This window comes from Lactuca virosa, chromosome 8, assembly GCF_052849685.1.
Source record: "Lactuca virosa cultivar CGN04683 chromosome 8, Lactuca_virosa_CGN04683_v6, whole genome shotgun sequence".
NCBI classification, from domain to species: Eukaryota; Viridiplantae; Streptophyta; class Magnoliopsida; order Asterales; family Asteraceae; genus Lactuca; species Lactuca virosa.
In genome coordinates, this window is record NC_136433.1 from 386,949,856 (window position 1) to 386,966,824 (window position 16,969).

The 16,969-nt window shown below is 39.2% G+C and overlaps 1 protein-coding gene and 1 pseudogene across 1 annotated transcript; one reads left to right on the top strand and one right to left on the bottom strand.

The window, feature by feature from the left end:
- Positions 1-399: 399 nt before the first annotated feature.
- Positions 400-3,175, top strand: LOC145132383 (putative polygalacturonase). Its single transcript, XM_079067136.1, has 5 exons — positions 400-564; positions 1,291-1,608; positions 1,711-2,006; positions 2,076-2,146; positions 2,235-3,175. The coding sequence occupies exons 1-5, from the start codon at positions 553-555 to the stop codon at positions 2,906-2,908; spliced, it is 1,371 nt and encodes a 456-aa protein (XP_078923262.1). The 5' UTR covers positions 400-552; the 3' UTR covers positions 2,909-3,175.
- Positions 3,176-5,193: 2,018 nt separating this feature from the next.
- On the bottom strand, positions 5,194-6,231 carry LOC145131978 (uncharacterized; annotated as a pseudogene).
- Between the last annotated feature and the right edge of the window lie 10,738 nt (positions 6,232-16,969).

Here is a 16,969-nt window from a genome sequence, read left to right on the forward strand (position 1 = left end):
GAGTTGATTGACACAAGTTGGATGATGAACAAATTGGATCCCATATGGAGTTCTAATTTGTATGCAAGATTGAGTTTCTTTTAATTTGACAAATACAAACTTGAGAAGATTTAGATTTTGTTATAATTAAAATTGATTCTTTTATGCTCATAATTTATCGGTTTATAATGGTTTTGGTGAGCAAGAAGATAATACATATTATATAAATATTAAGACAAATTAGCGATTAAATAAATAAAATAAGATAATACACATTAGTCATAAAAGCTTATTATTATGGTTTCGTATATAAATTAATGAAAATAAAAAATATAAAAAAGAAAAAAAAAAAAAAAGAAAAAACTTAGAAGAAGAACAAGAAGTAGCTGTCTTTTATTGTATTAGTGCTGTCGTTTTCTATTACCATACGTTTCTATTTCTTTGTTTTGGGTTTAGTCACTTAATGGGCATCAATCTCATCGTCACCATCATCCTACAATCACTCTTCCTCCTCTCCAGATTCTCTCCTTCTTCTTCTTCTTCCTCCTCTTCTTCAATCGCCACTCGCCACCCATGAAGAGGCTAGTAAGTACGTTGTTTCCTTTTAGTTTTTATATTTTTTCTGTTTTAAATCTCACAAATTACTCAATTTAAATGCTTCTCAGTTCTGATCTGGGTGTTTTCTTTCTCTATCTTTCCCTCGATTTCGATTTGAATTCCAATTTTATGATTCCATTTCCCCATTTTTCGTTTAGGTTTTCTTGTTTCTGGATTTGAGGTTTTTTGTTTTTTTGGTTGGGTTTGTTGGGTTAATTCAAGTGTGATTCTGATAATCAAATTCATAGGCAAACACGGATCTGATCTTAAAATTTCTTCACTTGTCTCTACATTTTCACTCAGTTTGTCGACATTGATCTCTAAAGTACCAAAATTTAGATTGGTTTGTTGTTTGTCAACAAAAGGGTAAAATAAATTAAGCATCTTTGGATTTACGTCATTATTTGCTGTGTTAGATAGATGCTGATTAAAGCAATGGTTTCTTCTTTGAAGACAAAGCAAAGGTTAAAAGGGATTTGAACACATTAACAAACCCAGTTTGATTTGATCACGCAATGTGCTCTGATCTATCTTTTTTCGTTAATTTTCTTATAAATTTGGGACCTTCTCTTGAAAACATCGTATATGTTTTGCCAAAAGTGGTAAAAAAAATTGGCACTAAAAAGACAATTTCTGCAATTCTCTTCAAGTAAAAACACTGTTGCATAGTTGGATCTTTCTTTACCTTTTTCTTTTGGTCTTCCTTTTTTTCAGGTGGGATTGCTTTTGCTTGTAGCAGTAAGTAATGCTATTGAAGTCTACAGAAGTGTAGAAGAAGGCGAATGCAATTCCGAAAGACATTTGATTCCTCGGCCTCATAGTGTTTCAATATTAGAATTTGGCGCAGTTGCGGATGGAAAAACGTTAAATACAGTCGCCTTTCAAAATGCAATCTTTTATCTCAAATCCTTCACCGATAAAGGTGGCGCTCAGCTGTATGTTCCCTCCGGCAAATGGCTCACCGGAAGTTTCAACCTTACTAGCCATCTCACTGTCTTTCTTGAAAAAGACGCCGTCATTCTTGCATCACAGGTTCAGTTTCCACTTTCCACTTCATTCGTTCTCTTTTCCGCTATTCTAAAATTCCATTCATTGTTAATTGCTTATTTATGTTATGGATTTGACTTTTTGTAGGATATTGATCATTGGAAGGTTATTGACCCCTTACCTTCTTATGGTCGTGGTATGGATCTCCCCGGTCAAAGATACCGGAGTTTGATCACCGGAGAAAATCTCAGCGATGTTGTCATTACAGGGGATAATGGAACGATTGATGGGCAAGGTTCTATATGGTGGGATAGTTTCAATTCCAATACTTTGAATCACAGTCGTCCTCATATTGTTGAGTTTATCAACTCCAAAGATATTGTTATCTCGAATATAACCTTCTTAAATTCCCCCGCATGGATTATTCATCCAGTATATTGCAGGTATTTTTTTTAATTACTTTCATAAATCTTTATCAGACTATTGTTAATCATAAATTATGTAATTTACAGTAATGTTCTTGTTCAAAATATAACGGCGCTGTCTCCAGCTGAATCGCCTTACACAAGTGGAATAGTTCCAGGTATCCTTTTAAATCTTTAACCAGATGTATAAATTGTTTATATTTGCATTGTGATGATGGTATTAATTATTAAAATGTGAAATTTCAGATTCTTCTGATAGTGTTTGCATTGAAAATAGCAACATTACAATGGGTCACGATGCGATTTCACTAAAAAGTGGTTGGGATGAATATGGAATCACATACGGAAAGCCAACTACAAATGTCCACATCAAAGGTGTTCGTTTACAGTCTTTTAAAGGGTCGGCTTTGGCTATAGGGAGTGAAATGTCCGGTGGAATCTCCGAAATACTTGTGGAAAACGTAAAATTACACGATTCCGTCACCGGAATCGCAATTCTAACATCGAAAGGGCGAGGCGGTTACATCAAAGGAATCCTTGTTTCCGATGTTGATTTTGAAAACGTTGTTTTGGCGATTAAGTTAACCGGTGATTCCAATTCTCACCCCGATGATAAGTATAATCCGGATGCCGTTCCGGTGGTTGAAGGAATCACGTTTAAGAACATTGTCGGAATCAATATTACAGCAGCCGGAATTCTTTCTGGGATTGTTGAATCCCCGTTTACTTCAATCTGTCTTTCGAATATCTCTCTTGAATTGAATCCTGAATTATCGTCATCTTCTTCACCATGGACATGTTCTTATGTATCTGGTTTTTCTGAAAACGTGTCTCCATTACCATGTCTCGAACTCCAAACGATTCCATTGAATTCTTCGGTTTGCTTTTCAAATTCACATAATCTTGTTGATGTTCTATGAGTATAAACATTCAAAATCATATCATTTGTTGGTGGAACATGTGGAATGAGGATCAAATCGTGTTCTGCTTAATTTGTTCAAGTCGGATGAGAAATCTTTCTTTGATTCTGATGCTACTGCTTGCTTAGATTCAAGCGCACAAGTTCTGGAAGCAGTAATTAAGATGAATTCTTTCGAAGGTCTGGTTTGTGTACAGCCTTGTTTCGTTTATTTTAATGTGTAAGAAAAGTTTTGTAGTGGCTTTTTCTTATACGTCTCTTATTCTCATTCATCATGTCATTCTTCTCGTATTTTTATTTTCCTTGACTGCATTCCGAATGTAAATTTCATTATTGGGTTTCGAATTAAAGATTGTTAAATGTTAGGACGAGTTGCAAAAAAGTTATAAACGTTTTTCTTTCATGCCTACAAGGTTATCGTGATTTTAGTTGATGTGAATGTGTTTTAAGAACATGGAATTGCAAATGAAAAATAAAAAAAACGTGAGAAGTAAGAAATTTTAAACGGAACATATATAATGATTGGGAACTGGTTATTTGGTTTTGTTTTGTTGTATTGCAATTAATCATAGTTGTTATGATTTGTTAATTTCCAAAAATAGAAAGTAATAATAGAGGGTAGTTTAGAGAAACATCTAAAAGACCTGCTTAAATGTGTTCAAACGTCACCTGTACAGATGTGTCCAAGTTATAGGAATGATGGACCACATGACATGCTGTTTTTTCTTGGCTTATACTTTCACTTCGTAAGATTTGTAAAAACGGAAACTTTCTGATTATAGAAAACAGTTTTATGGATGTTAAAACTATACAAATTAAGTCATCTGAAATGCTTGTTTCATTGGATATTATAAACCCAGAATCCAATGAAACTATTCATTTCGTCATGTCATTGATTTAAGACAATGGACTCTCATTACTTGTGAATGAGTCGATTTTAATTCTGTTTTATTACAAGTTTATTAATTGGTCAAATCAAAATAAATAGCTAAAAGATAACGGGTCAAAACTTGAGTTTGTTAATTGGTCAAATCAAAATAAATAGCTAAAAGATAACTGGTCAAAACTTGTCCAAAACATATTTCAGATACGTTCCTCTTCAAGTTTCTTTATTCAAAAAACTAAATCGTTTGCTGTAATAACATGCAAGTTATTTATAGGAAATCTATATATCAACCATGTTTTACACGCAAGTACAAAAAGAACTAATTTTAAACTATTATCCAACCTCTCAATATTACCCTTCCTACTTATTTAAAACTAATTTTTTAGATGAATACTTCTTTGTCTGTGAGAAGGTACTGTACTACATTGATTATGTTTTTAGAATAGCAATAAAGCAGTGGGAAAACTTGATTTCCAAACTAGGGATGCTGAAATACGAATGGGGTAGGCGTCACATGGGAGACCTGTTCTGCTTCTGCCCAAAAAAAAAATGGATAGCTTTGTGTTTGAATGCAGTTTTGTGTTTATATATATATATATATATATATATATATATATATATATATATATATATATATATATATATATATATATAGACTTAGGTTATTCTATTCAAAGTAATTATTGTGTTATTGTATGCATAAATGTGAGCCAATCAAATTTACTTATTTTAAGAAAGTGATTAATATATATTATTGAATTAAATATAATTGAAAAATATCATCTTAATTAATTACAAGGGTAATTTAGTCAATTAATATAGATTTAATAAAGGAAAATTGCATTTATTTAAGGGATCATAAATTCTATTAATTTTAAAAATCCGATTTTACGAATTATAGTTATTTTTATTCGGACATTCTGACAGAATATGTTTATGAGTATATTTAAAAATAAAAATATTCTTGAAACATAAATAATAAAAATATTCTTGAACCTAATGCTTGATCATGAATTTAAAAACTTCTTGTAGAATAACAAATTGTTGAACAATCAATTGCAGAATAAAAACAAAAAATACATTATTTCTTATAGAATACGGGTAACAATTGTTAAGAATTGCATTTATTGTTAAAAAATAAACTAAAAAAACTTTCAAAACGGAAAAGAAAAACATCAAAATCTAACAACGACTAATACATTCAAAAAGAATAATGTGGTCCGTTTCAATTTTGTGGTCCGTTCTTTAAACATCAACTTCTGTGATTCCAACAGAATTGGAATTCGTGATTCCATTCCAACAGAATTGGAATTCGTGATTCCATTCCAATAGAATTGGAATCTCACCAATATCATCCATTGGATCATCTACATAAACATACTTGATACCTTTTCGGAAATTCAACCTTGTTGTGATTACTCGAGCTTGACTTCTCTAGTTGGTGGTGCTAATTGCAAATAGTAAAATGGTTTAGTAGGCTCTTTGCTGCAAATAGATATAACATATATATTTAGCCAGAAAAGGAGAAAAGAAAACAGCCGATCAAAAAAAATGAATACAAACACCCTCCCTACCCGGGTTTGGATTGCATGCAACGCCAGAAAAGCTTAAAAGGGCCAGGAACTGTCTTAAAAGGGTTACCTTCAAAACAAGCCTACATGCCAAACAAATTAAAGTAATTCAGGTACCAAAATATATAGAAAAACCCATGAGAAAGAAGTGTTCATCAATCAGTGATCGTATCAATGGGACAATGTAAATAGTCATTTAGAAAAGTAATAGTATAGGAGTTAAAGTAGTATCAAAGCTTTAGTTCTCATATGTATACACAATGTAATAATTAAGCTCTGGAAGGTCATGGAATGACTCAAAGGCTACGCAGATTACAAATGAAATGATAACACTGTTTATAAAATTGCTCCTAGTTTCCTTTAGATCTCTTACACTACAATGAATTGATTATTACAAATTGCACCTAGTTTTCGTATAGATTTCTTACACTACAAAGAACTGATTAATACAGAATTACAGATTGCACCTAGTGTTCCTATAGATCTATCAAACTGCAATAAAGGAATCTGAGACATTTCTTATTTGACAAGTTCGTTTATACTAAAATCATAGAGTGAAACCACAATTTCAAATAGAACGAAACCCCAACTTTCTCAATGAACCAAAAAAGAAACACCGCAGTCCACAAATCACTTGAAGAACATCAATAAACCCTAAAAAGTAAGGAGCAAATTCACAAATCCATCAAGGCAACAACAATGACAGATTTGCAAGCAAATCAAAGAAAGGAGAAGTGAGGAAAATTACAAACTAACTTGGACAACATCTTCAATGCAATCGTTGCATCTATGAGCCTTGGCTTGTAGGGTGTCTCCGTCAGGTAATCCCCACGGACTCTCCCTCTGAGCAACTTCTCTCCCACTCATCTCTCTCGTTATTCTTTCCGATTTTGTCAAAATGTCAATATACAATACAGTACACTGTTTGACAACACGATAACTTAACTTTCTTATCTGCGGGCTGAAGTAAAATGGGCTGGCTTTTGGATGGCTCGAGTCAAGCCTCAAAGGCTCAAACCGCTAATGACTATCGGTGGTCGACTGGTCAGGCGATGAACGATGAAGCACGGATGGATCGACGATGGAGAGGAGGTGTCACACCCCGAAACCAGAATGGCGGAATCGTTCCGGGGTGGAGGACGTCATGTTTAGCATCACAACCAATGAATAATAGGAAACATAGCAACACAACCAATACAGTGGATACATATATAAGTAAAATGTTTACATCAGTTTGAAAACTTGTTTTAGGTACATCAAAAGTATGTAAAAATATAAAAACATGACTCTTATTGCTCCGGCTTCTCTAAATCCAAGGAGTACCTGTTTACTTATTTCCTGAGAATACAAGCAGTTTAAAAGAATATCAGCATAAAGCTGGTGAGTTCATAAGCATTTAGTTTTGGTGGAAGAGGTTCTTTGATTCTTTTGAAAAGTGTTCCTCAAGAAAATCCCATATTTTTTTACGAAAATTAGTGTTGAAAGAGTATCTATTAGTAGAAGATAAATCATCAGTTTTAGAAATGTCAGTGTTATCCTGGGAAAATCCCATATTTTCCCTAAAAACAAGTTATCCGTCCTAGAGGTAGAGATGTAAGTTTAGAAATCCCTGATTACTATCAGTGTATATATGAAGTTAGTTTTATTACTAAAAATAAAACAAATGAAGAGTAGAGTCCGTAAACCAAAGTTAGTTTATACTTATTTGTGAGTCGTATAACCATACTTGATATGACCTAGAGACCTTTATAACGTTCTTCAGGTGTTAAGCTAAATGACATTTGTTCACCCCATGCGTGCCCGCCTAACTGTAGCTAGCAGTTCAGGTGTGGGATTGTCAGTCCCGAATAGATCTATTCACAAATCTCACGCTCTCCCTCCAGGAGACTCTGGTTATACTGATATAGGATTTAACCCTGTACACCTAAGGGTACAGTATTGAAGTAGAGCCTCACAATTCTGTATAATCTAGTTTAATAGCGAGAAACAATATAAAACAATAATTATCCTTGAATAACAGTACTTTATAATCCTGAGAAAATATATAACATAAACTAAATCTGCCATAGTTTATATATATTCATCCCTGAAATCTGATTTGGTAGAAACTGCCTAGAGGGTTATCCCAAACTATACCCATTATAGTTTATTAGAGTTGATATGGAAAGTGCTTTGTAAAACCTTTCTGAAAACTATGAAGTTAGATTTCCAAAAATAAAGTTTCCCTTATGCTCAACATATTACAAAAGGGATAAAGTATCTGAATATGTTATTAGACGTGGAAATCGTTGGGTTGAATTAATAAGTTTAAAACTTAATAAAATACTTTGAGTTTGGCTTGTATCCCCCCCCTGAAAACATTAAAAACACGGAAAATGTAGGGGTATGAACTCACCTCGGGTAAGTGGTTTGATTGAAGGATCGATACGGAAAGCTGGGCGTTCAAGTGAAGCCTTGAACATGATTTGATCCTAATTATCACGTATTGACACATAAAAGAGTCAAATGAAGGTATCTCACCACTAGATGTGATGAAAAAAAAACACTCTAGAGACTTGGAACTACTTGCACTAAGAGTTAAGACCTTGTAGGATTGCATGAGGGGAGTGTATGGCCACCTTGAGTGTGTGTGCGGCCATGGGTGTGCGGCCCAAGGGGTGTGCGGCCGTACACTCATGATAGAGGGTGTCTCAGAGGTGTTTTCAAGGTCCATACTTGCTTCCATGAAGTGTCCTAGGTCTATACTCAATTGTAGTGCAAGTTAAGGGTCCTAGAAGTGGGTTTGCGGTCCTAGGATGAGTGTGTGGTCGCACACGGGAGTGTGCTGCCGCACACAAGGAGTGTGCTGCCGCACACAAGGAGTGTGCTGCCGCACAAGGGTGTATGCGGCTGTACACATGTGTGTGCGGTCGTACACCCCACATGAAGATGTCCAAAATGTCCATTTCAAGGTGCAATAAGGCTAGGGTCATGTCTATCTCGAGTATGGAAGTCAAACTCTCACTTTGGAGGGTGTTTTTAAGAGTGTGCGGCCAGCTTAAAGGGGGTGTGCGGCCGCACTCACGTTCTTGAAGCTTTGGAGGGTTTGTGGTTGAAGAAACTTGAGAGAAATGATGTTGTGTGCTGCCAAGGTGTTAAAGGAATGAAAGGAAAGGGGGCTATCCTTTATATAGGGGTAGGTATGCTGCCCAAAAGAGAGTGTGTGGCGAAGAGGTGAGTGTGCGGCCGCACACCCATATGTATGGCCGTACACTCCCCTTAAGGGTGTGTATGGCCCGGTTTTGACACTATACGACTTGTTGGATCATTCCTAAACTCAACCTTGGTCATCCTCAAGCTTAGAACACTTAAATGAATCCTTAAACATCACAATAAGTCAACAAAACAAGTTTAACATTGATTGAATTTGACTAAGAGTACAAGATAGAAGCTTCGGGTTGTCACATCATCCCCCCGTTAGAGGGAATTTCGTCCCGAAATTCAAGGATAGAGTACAATCATGAACTTGGAAAGAGATGAGGGTACTTCTGTTTCATTGAATCCTCGAGTTCCCAAGTGAATTCAGGTCCCCGCCTGGCATTCCAGCGAACCTTCACTATCGGGATGCGGCTCTGCTTGGTACGCTTGACTTCCCGGTCCATGATTTCAACAGGTTCTTCCAAAAAGTGTAGACCCTCGTCCAATTCGATCTCGTCAAGAGGAATCACAAGTGTCTCATCGGACAGACACTTCTTTAGGTTCGACACGTGGAAGACAGGATGGATGTTGCTGAGCTCTCGTGGTAACTGGAGTTTGTATGCTACGAGACCGATCCTAGCAAGGATCTCAAATGGTCCAATATACCTTGGGTTTAGCTTTCCACGTTTTCCGAAACGTATCATGCCTTTCCAGGGTGAGACCTTCAGAAGGACGCGGTCACCAGCCTGGAATTCCAAGGGTTTTCGTCTCTTATCGGCGTAGCTCTTTTGTCTATCTCGTGAGGCTTTCAGTCGTTCTCGGATTTGTACGATCTTTTCAGTTGTCTCTCGGATTATCTCAGGACCAGTGAGAGTACTGTTGGGCACTTGACCCCTGGCTAGCTGCGTGTCACCCACCTCAGCCCAACACAGAGGGGATATGCACTTACGACCATAGAGGGCTTCAAACGGCACATCCTTGATGCTGGTATGGTAGCTGTTGTTGTAGGAAAACTCGACCAGAGGAAGATGAGTGTCCCATGACGTGCCGAAGTCAATGACACAGGCTCTCAACATATCTTCCAATGTCTGAATTGTTCTCTCACTCTGTCCATCTGTCTGTGGATGATAAGCCGTGCTCATATCCACCTTAGTTCCAAGAGCCTTCTGTAGCGATTGCCAAAATCTTGAGGTGAACCTGCTATCTCGGTCGGAGATAATGGATACAGGTACCCCATGAAGGCGAACTATCTCTCGAATGTAGATCTGCGTGAGTCTCTCCATTTTGAATTTTTCCTTGATTGGCAGGAAGTGGGCGGATTTTGTCAACCGATCTACAATTACCGAGATGGCGTCGTGCCCACTCGGAGATCTGGGTAACTTAGTGATAAAATCCATTGTTATCCTTTCCCACTTCCACTCAGGTATTTCCGGCTGCTGAAGTAAACCTGAGGGCTTTTGATACTCTACCTTCACCTTGGCGCAAGTCAAGCACTTACCCACGCAGGTAGCAATTTCTGCTTTCATGTTTGGCCACCAATAGAGTTGTTTGAGATCCATATACATCTTATCTGAACCTGGGTGAACAAAGTATCTTGACTTGTGAGCCTCATTCATGACAACCTCCCTGTACCCGCCGTACTTTGGGGTCCAAATCCGGTTCATGAAATAGTACACTCCGTCTCCCTTGACCTCTAGGTTCTTGTACATTCCCTGCAAGGCTTCATCCGCCACTTTCTCTGGTTTTAAGGCTTCCAGCTGAGCCTCTCGAATTTGTGTGGATAATCGGGAATGGATGGTCATTGTTAGTGCCTTCACCCTACGTCCAGAATACTCCTTTCGGCTGAGGGCATATGCTACCACATTGGCCTTGTCAGGATGGTAGCGTATTTCGCACTCATAGTCACTTAGTAGCTCTACCCATCGCCGTTGTCTCATGTTTAACTCCTTCTGATCAAAGATATGATGCAAGCTCTTATGGTCGGTGAAGATAGTGCACTTGGTTCCGTAGAGATAGTGCCTCCAGATCTTTAACGCGAAGACCACTGCTCCCAACTCTAGATCGTGAGTTGTGTAATTGACTTCGTGTGTTTTCAACTGTCTCGAGGCATAGGCGATAACCTTTCCTCGCTGCATGAGCACACAACCTAGGCCCTGATTGGATGCATCACAGTAGACCACAGAGTCTTCCGTTCCTTCGGGCAGGGACAAGATAGGTGCGCTGCATAGAGCCTGCTTCAATGTTTGAAACGCAGTGTCTTGCTTTTCTCCCCAACTGAAGGTTACACCTTTTTGTGTTAGGGTGGTTAAGGGCTTAGCGATTTTGGAGAAGTTTTGGATAAATCTGCAATAATAGCCAGCGAGACCCAAAAATTGGCGGATTTCTGTGGGTGTCTTTGGTGCTGACCAATTCTCAATCGCTTTGATCTTGGAAGGGTCCACGTGTATGCCTTCCTTGCTAACTACGTGACCAAGGAAAGTTACCTTCCTAATCCAAAACTCACACTTTGAGAATTTTTCATATAGTTTCTCCGCCCTTAGTGTTTCGAGTACCTGCCTCAAGTGTTGTTTATGATCATCCTCGCTCCGTGAATAAACAAGTATGTCGTCAATGAACACGATCACGAACTTGTCTAGGAAAGGGTGGCACACCCGATTCATCAGGTCCATGAATACTGTCGGTGCGTTGGTTAGACCAAAGGGCATTACTACAAACTCATAGTGTCCATAGCGAGTTCAGAATGCTGTATTGGGCACATCATTCTCGTGAACCCGCAACTGATGATACCCTGATCTTAGGTCTATCTTCGAAAAGTAACTGGCTCCCTGAAGTTGATCGAAGAGGTCGTCGATTCTGGGTAGGGGATAACGGTTCTTGATGGTAAGCTTGTTCAACTCTCGGTAGTCGATGCACATCCGAAAGGATCCATCTTTCTTCTTTACGAATAAAATCGGGGCTCCCCAGGGTGAGGAACTCGGCCTTATGAATCCTTTGCTGATAAGTTCATTAAGTTGGTTGGATAATTCTTTCATTTCTGCCGGCGCTAAACGATAGGGATATTTAGCTACAGGAGTAGCTCCGGGGATTAAGTCGATGCGTAACTCGACTTGACGCTCGGGAGGAATTCCTGGAAGATCTTCGGGGAAGACGTCAGGAAAGTTACAGACTTCGGGGATGCTCTCGAGGTCCTTAACTTTTTGCGTCTCGTCGACAACATGAGCTAGGAATGCATGACACTCCTTCCGCATATACTTCTGGGCCTTGATGCATGAAATGATACGAAGGCTCGAACTGAGTTTATCACCGAAAATAGTGAGGGCTTCGCCAAAGGGAAGATTGAGACGGATAGCCTTCTCGTAGCAATGGATATCAGCACGATTGGGGCTTAACCAATCCATGCCGATAATGACATTGAAACTATTAATGGATGCCGACATAAGGTCGATGGGAAAGGAATGACCGTCTAGGGTAAGAGTACAGCCTATGAATATATCGTTAGTGCTCTCCTTCTTTCCGTTAGCCATCTCGACGGTAAATGTTTTGGTTAGAGGTTGGGATTTATATTTGATTAGATGTTTGAATGCATGACTAACAAAACTCCTTTCCGCACCAGAATCGAAAAGAATGCATGCATAAGAGTTGTCAAGGAGGAATGTACCCGTAACAACGGTAGGATCAACGACTGCTTCCTCCTGGCCCATCGCCAGCACTCTTCCTGTATTTCCGCCCGTTCTCGCTTTGGGGCAGTTTCTTTTGAAATGCCCAACTTCTCCACATCCATAGCAGGCTTGGCTGGCACCCGCTCCAGGAGTCGGATTGGTTGGTTGGGCTGGTGCTCTACAGTATCGGGTCGTGTGTCCCTTCCTTCCACAGTTGTTGCAATTCAAATCACGGCAAGGTCCGTGATGATGAAAGGTACACTTGTTGCACAGAGGTAGTTTCCCTGAATAACCACTGGTAGGAGCTTGGGTGGTTGGAACAGCAATGGGAGCAGCAGTAGGAGTAGTAGCAGCGTGGACTACCACTGTTTGTTGCTTCTTGGAGGGCTCCTGAGGAGACTGGCCCTTGCGTTTGTTCCAAAATTTATTCTTCTTCTCACCACTCTCCTTTTGTGGCTCGGCGACCGCTGATGCCTCATCCAGATCGATCGCATGATCGATCAGAGTCTGTGCCAGATCCTTGGCGCTCTCAAACGTGGCCAGTCTATCAGCCAAGACATATCCTTTGGTTGGTTGTGTCAGTCCCCAGATGTACCTCTCGATTTTCTTGCTTTCCGGGGTGACCATTCCCGGACAGAGGAGAGCCAGATCACAGAATCTAGCGGTGTAGGTAGCGATGTCGGAACCCTTCATCTTCAAATTCCATAGTTCGTGCTCCAACTTTTGCACTTCGCCTCTCGGGCAGTATTCCACAAGCATGAGTTCCTTCAGTCTTTCCCAACCCATGGCATTAGCCACTGGCAGGGTTAGGGTTTTGACTCGACCATTCCACCAGGTCAAGGCTCTGTCGGTGAAGGTGCAGGCGGCGAACTTCACCTTGTTGGCTTCAGAACAGGCGCAAATTTCAAAGATGGATTCGATCTTCTCGAACCATCGAGTTAGAGCGATAACACCTCCATTCCCGTCAAAGGGCTTGGGTTTTTCGGTCATGAAGTCCTTGTAGGAACACTCCTTTTGATGTCCCTGACTTCCGTCTTGCCGCTGGGGGTCGGTTCCACCTCCAGCCCCACCAGAGTTCACTTGTGCCATTGTTGCGGTTACAGCGGCGGTAACTGCTGCCTGGAACATGACGGGGTCGAACTGAGGGGGGGGTGGTGGTGGTGGAGTGTCGTCGTTTCTTCTGATGGGTCTTGGTCGGGGAGGCATCTTGTTCTAGAAACAATCAGGAAGAAGAGGATGGTAAGTCCTCGAGATATATGAAACAAGATATATCTCATCCTGATAATAAAAGTATACTACCGAGCGATAAGCACAGAAAGGTTACTAACACAAGTAAGTTATCGCTTAAGAAGAAAGTGGTATCAACACTTGGAATGAATCTGTATACTGAATTTGGCTCTAGCTAAAATACTCCTATAGTATTTTATGTCGGATGTTTTTGTTCTTGGTAAGTTTTAGGCTTGCTGTAACACCACAGTCACTCCCAAGCACATGTTGGTCATGTCTCGAATGAATATAGTTGATCAGTCTATATTGACCCTAGACATGATTACATAACTGCCCAGGTTTAACCGCAGTGTCCCAACATCCAAATACTTTTGTTTCGTTCTATCTATGACTCTGGTTCTGTTATGTATGCATACTAGTATACTTGTTACAAAATACTTTATATTTCGAAAATATACTTTTAGTTTAGAGCACTTAGGCCCCTTAGTGTTTATAGTTGTATACCATGTAAGGTTCGGTATACTTAGTTCGCTGTAAACAAGGGCTCTGATACCAATCTGTCACACCTCGAAACCAGAATGGCGGAATCGTTCCGGGGTGGAGGACGTCATGTTTAGCATCACAACCAATGAATAATAGGAAACATAGCAACACAACCAATACAGTAGATACATATATAAGTAAAATGTTTACATCAGTTTGAAAACTTGTTTTAGGTACATCAAAAGTATGTAAAAATATAAAAACATGACTCTTATTGCTCCGGCTTCTCTAAATCCAAGGAGTACCTGTTTACTGATTTCCTGAGAATACAAACAGTTTAAAAGAATATCAGCATAAAGCTGGTGAGTTCATAAGCATTTAGTTTTGGTGGAAGAGGTTCTTTGATTCTTTTGAAAAGTGTTCCTCAAGAAAATCCCATATTTTCTTACGAAAAGTAGTGTTGAAAGAGTATCTATTAGTAGAAGACAAATCATCAGTTTTAGAAATGCCAGTGTTATCCTGGGAAAATCCCATATTTTCCCTAAAAACAAGTTATCCATCCTAGAGGCAGAGATGTAAGTTTAGAAATCCCTGATTACTATCAGTGTATATATGAAGGTAGTTTTATTACTAAAAATAAAACAAATGAAGAGTAGAGTCCGTAAACCAAAGTTAGTTTATACTTATTTGTGAGTCGTATAACCATACTTGATATGACCTAGAGACCTTTATAACGTTCTTCAGGCGTTAAGCTAAATGACATTTGTTCACCCCATGCGTGCCCGCCTAACTGTAGCTAGCAGTTCAGGTGTGGGATTGTCAGTCCCGAATAGATCTATTCACAAATCTCACGCTCTCCCTCCAGGAGACTCTGGTTATACTGATATAGGATTTAACCCTATACACCTAAGGGTACAGTATTGAAGTAGAGCCTCACAATTCTGTATAATCTAGTTTAATAGCGAGAAACAGTATAAAACAATAATTATCCTTGAATAACAGTACTTTATACTCCTGAGAAAATATATAACATAAACTAAATCTGCCATAGTTTATATATATTCGTCCCTGAAATCTGATTTGGTAGAAACTGCCTAGAGGGTTATCCCAAACTATACCTATTATAGTTTATTAGAGTTGATATGGAAAGTGCTTTGTAAAACCTTTCTGAAAACTATGAAGTTAGATTTCCAAAAATAAAGTTTCCCTTATGCTCAACATATTACAAAAGGGATAAAGTATCCGAATATGTTATTAGACGTGGAAATCGTTGGGTTGAATTAATAAGTTTAAAACTTAATAAAATACTTTGAGTTTGGCTTGTATCCCCCCCCCTGAAAACATTAAAAACACGGAAAATGTAGGGGTATGAACTCACCTCGGGTAAGTGGTTTGATTGAAGGATCGATACGGAAAGCTGGGCGTTCAAGTGAAGCCTTGAACATGATTTGATCCTAATTATCACGTATTGACACATAAAAGAGTCAAATGAAGGTATCTCACCACTAGATGTGATGAAAAAAAACACTCTAAAGACTTGGAACTACTTGCACTAAGAGTTAAGACCTTGTAGGATTGCATGAGGGGAGTGTATGGCCACCTTGAGTGTGTGTGCGGCCATGGGTGTGCGGCCCAAGGGGTGTGCGGCCGTACACTCATGATAGAGGGTGTCTCAGAGGTGTTTTCAAGGTCCATACTTGCTTCCATGAAGTGTCCTAGGTCTATACTCAATTGTAGTGCAAGTTAAGGGTCCTAGAAGTGGGTTTGCGGTCCTAGGATGAGTGTGTGGTCGCACACGGGAGTGTGCTGCCGCACACAAGGAGTGTGCTGCCGCACAAGGGTGTGTGCGGCCGTACACAGGTGTGTGCGGTCGTACACCCCACATGAAGATGTCCAAAATGTCCATTTCAAGGTGCAATAAGGCTAGGTCATGTCTATCTCGAGTATGGAAGTCAAACTCTCACTTTGGAGGGTGTTTTTAAGAGTGTGCGGCCACCTTAAAGGGGGTGTGCGGCCGCACTCACTTCCAAACACGAAGAACATGACGAATAATGCACACTTAAGGCTTAGATAGAGTGGTCTTTCATGGATATCAAGTTAGAGGATGAATTACTCACGTTCTTGAAGCTTTGAGGGTTTGTGGTTGAAGAAACTTGAGAGAAATGATGTTGTGTGCTGCCAAGGTGTTAAAGGAATGAAAGGAAAGGGGGTTATCCTTTATATAGGGGTAGGTATGCTGCCCAAAGGAGAGTGTGCAGCCAAGAGGTGAGTGTGCGGCCACACACCCGTGTGTACGGTCGTACACTCCCCTTAAGGGTGTGTATGGCCCGGTTTTGACACTATACGACTTGTTGACTCATTCCTAAACTCAACCTTGGTCATCCTCAAGCTTAGAACACTTAAATGAATCCTTAAACAACACAATAAGTCAACAAAACAAGTTTAACATTGATTGAATTTGACTAAGAGTACAAGATAGAAGCTTCGGGTTGTCACAGGAGGAGCGCCGGTAGAAGGTTCGCCGCCACAGATGGAGCAGCGACGGCGAAAGCTTGCCTCGCCTGAGATGGAGCATCATCGACGATGGAAGGAGGCAAGGGAATGGAGATGGATTTGAAGCAAGGAACGACGATAGATAGATGATGAGTTAGGTTAGGTTAGCGTCGGGTGGGAGATTGAGGAAGACACGCTTATTGATTTAGGTCAAAAGTCAGTACCATAATTATAGGGATTATTTTTGGAAGTTACTAAACAAATTACTAAATTACCCTTATTTATTTATTTAATTATTTAATTTTTTATTTAATTTTGATTGGTCCACATTTAAGCATACAATAACACAATAATTAGTTTAAACACTTGAACCTAGCTCTCTCTTTCTCCCTCTCTCTCTCTCTCTCTCTCTCTCTCTCTCTCTCTATATATATATATATATATATATATATATATATATATATAGGTTCAAGTTCATTTGTGACCGTACTAATTTTGCGAGACCGTGAGACGCAATCTAAAAATAATTTTAAAATACAAAATAAAAGGAAAAATCCAAAAATTCT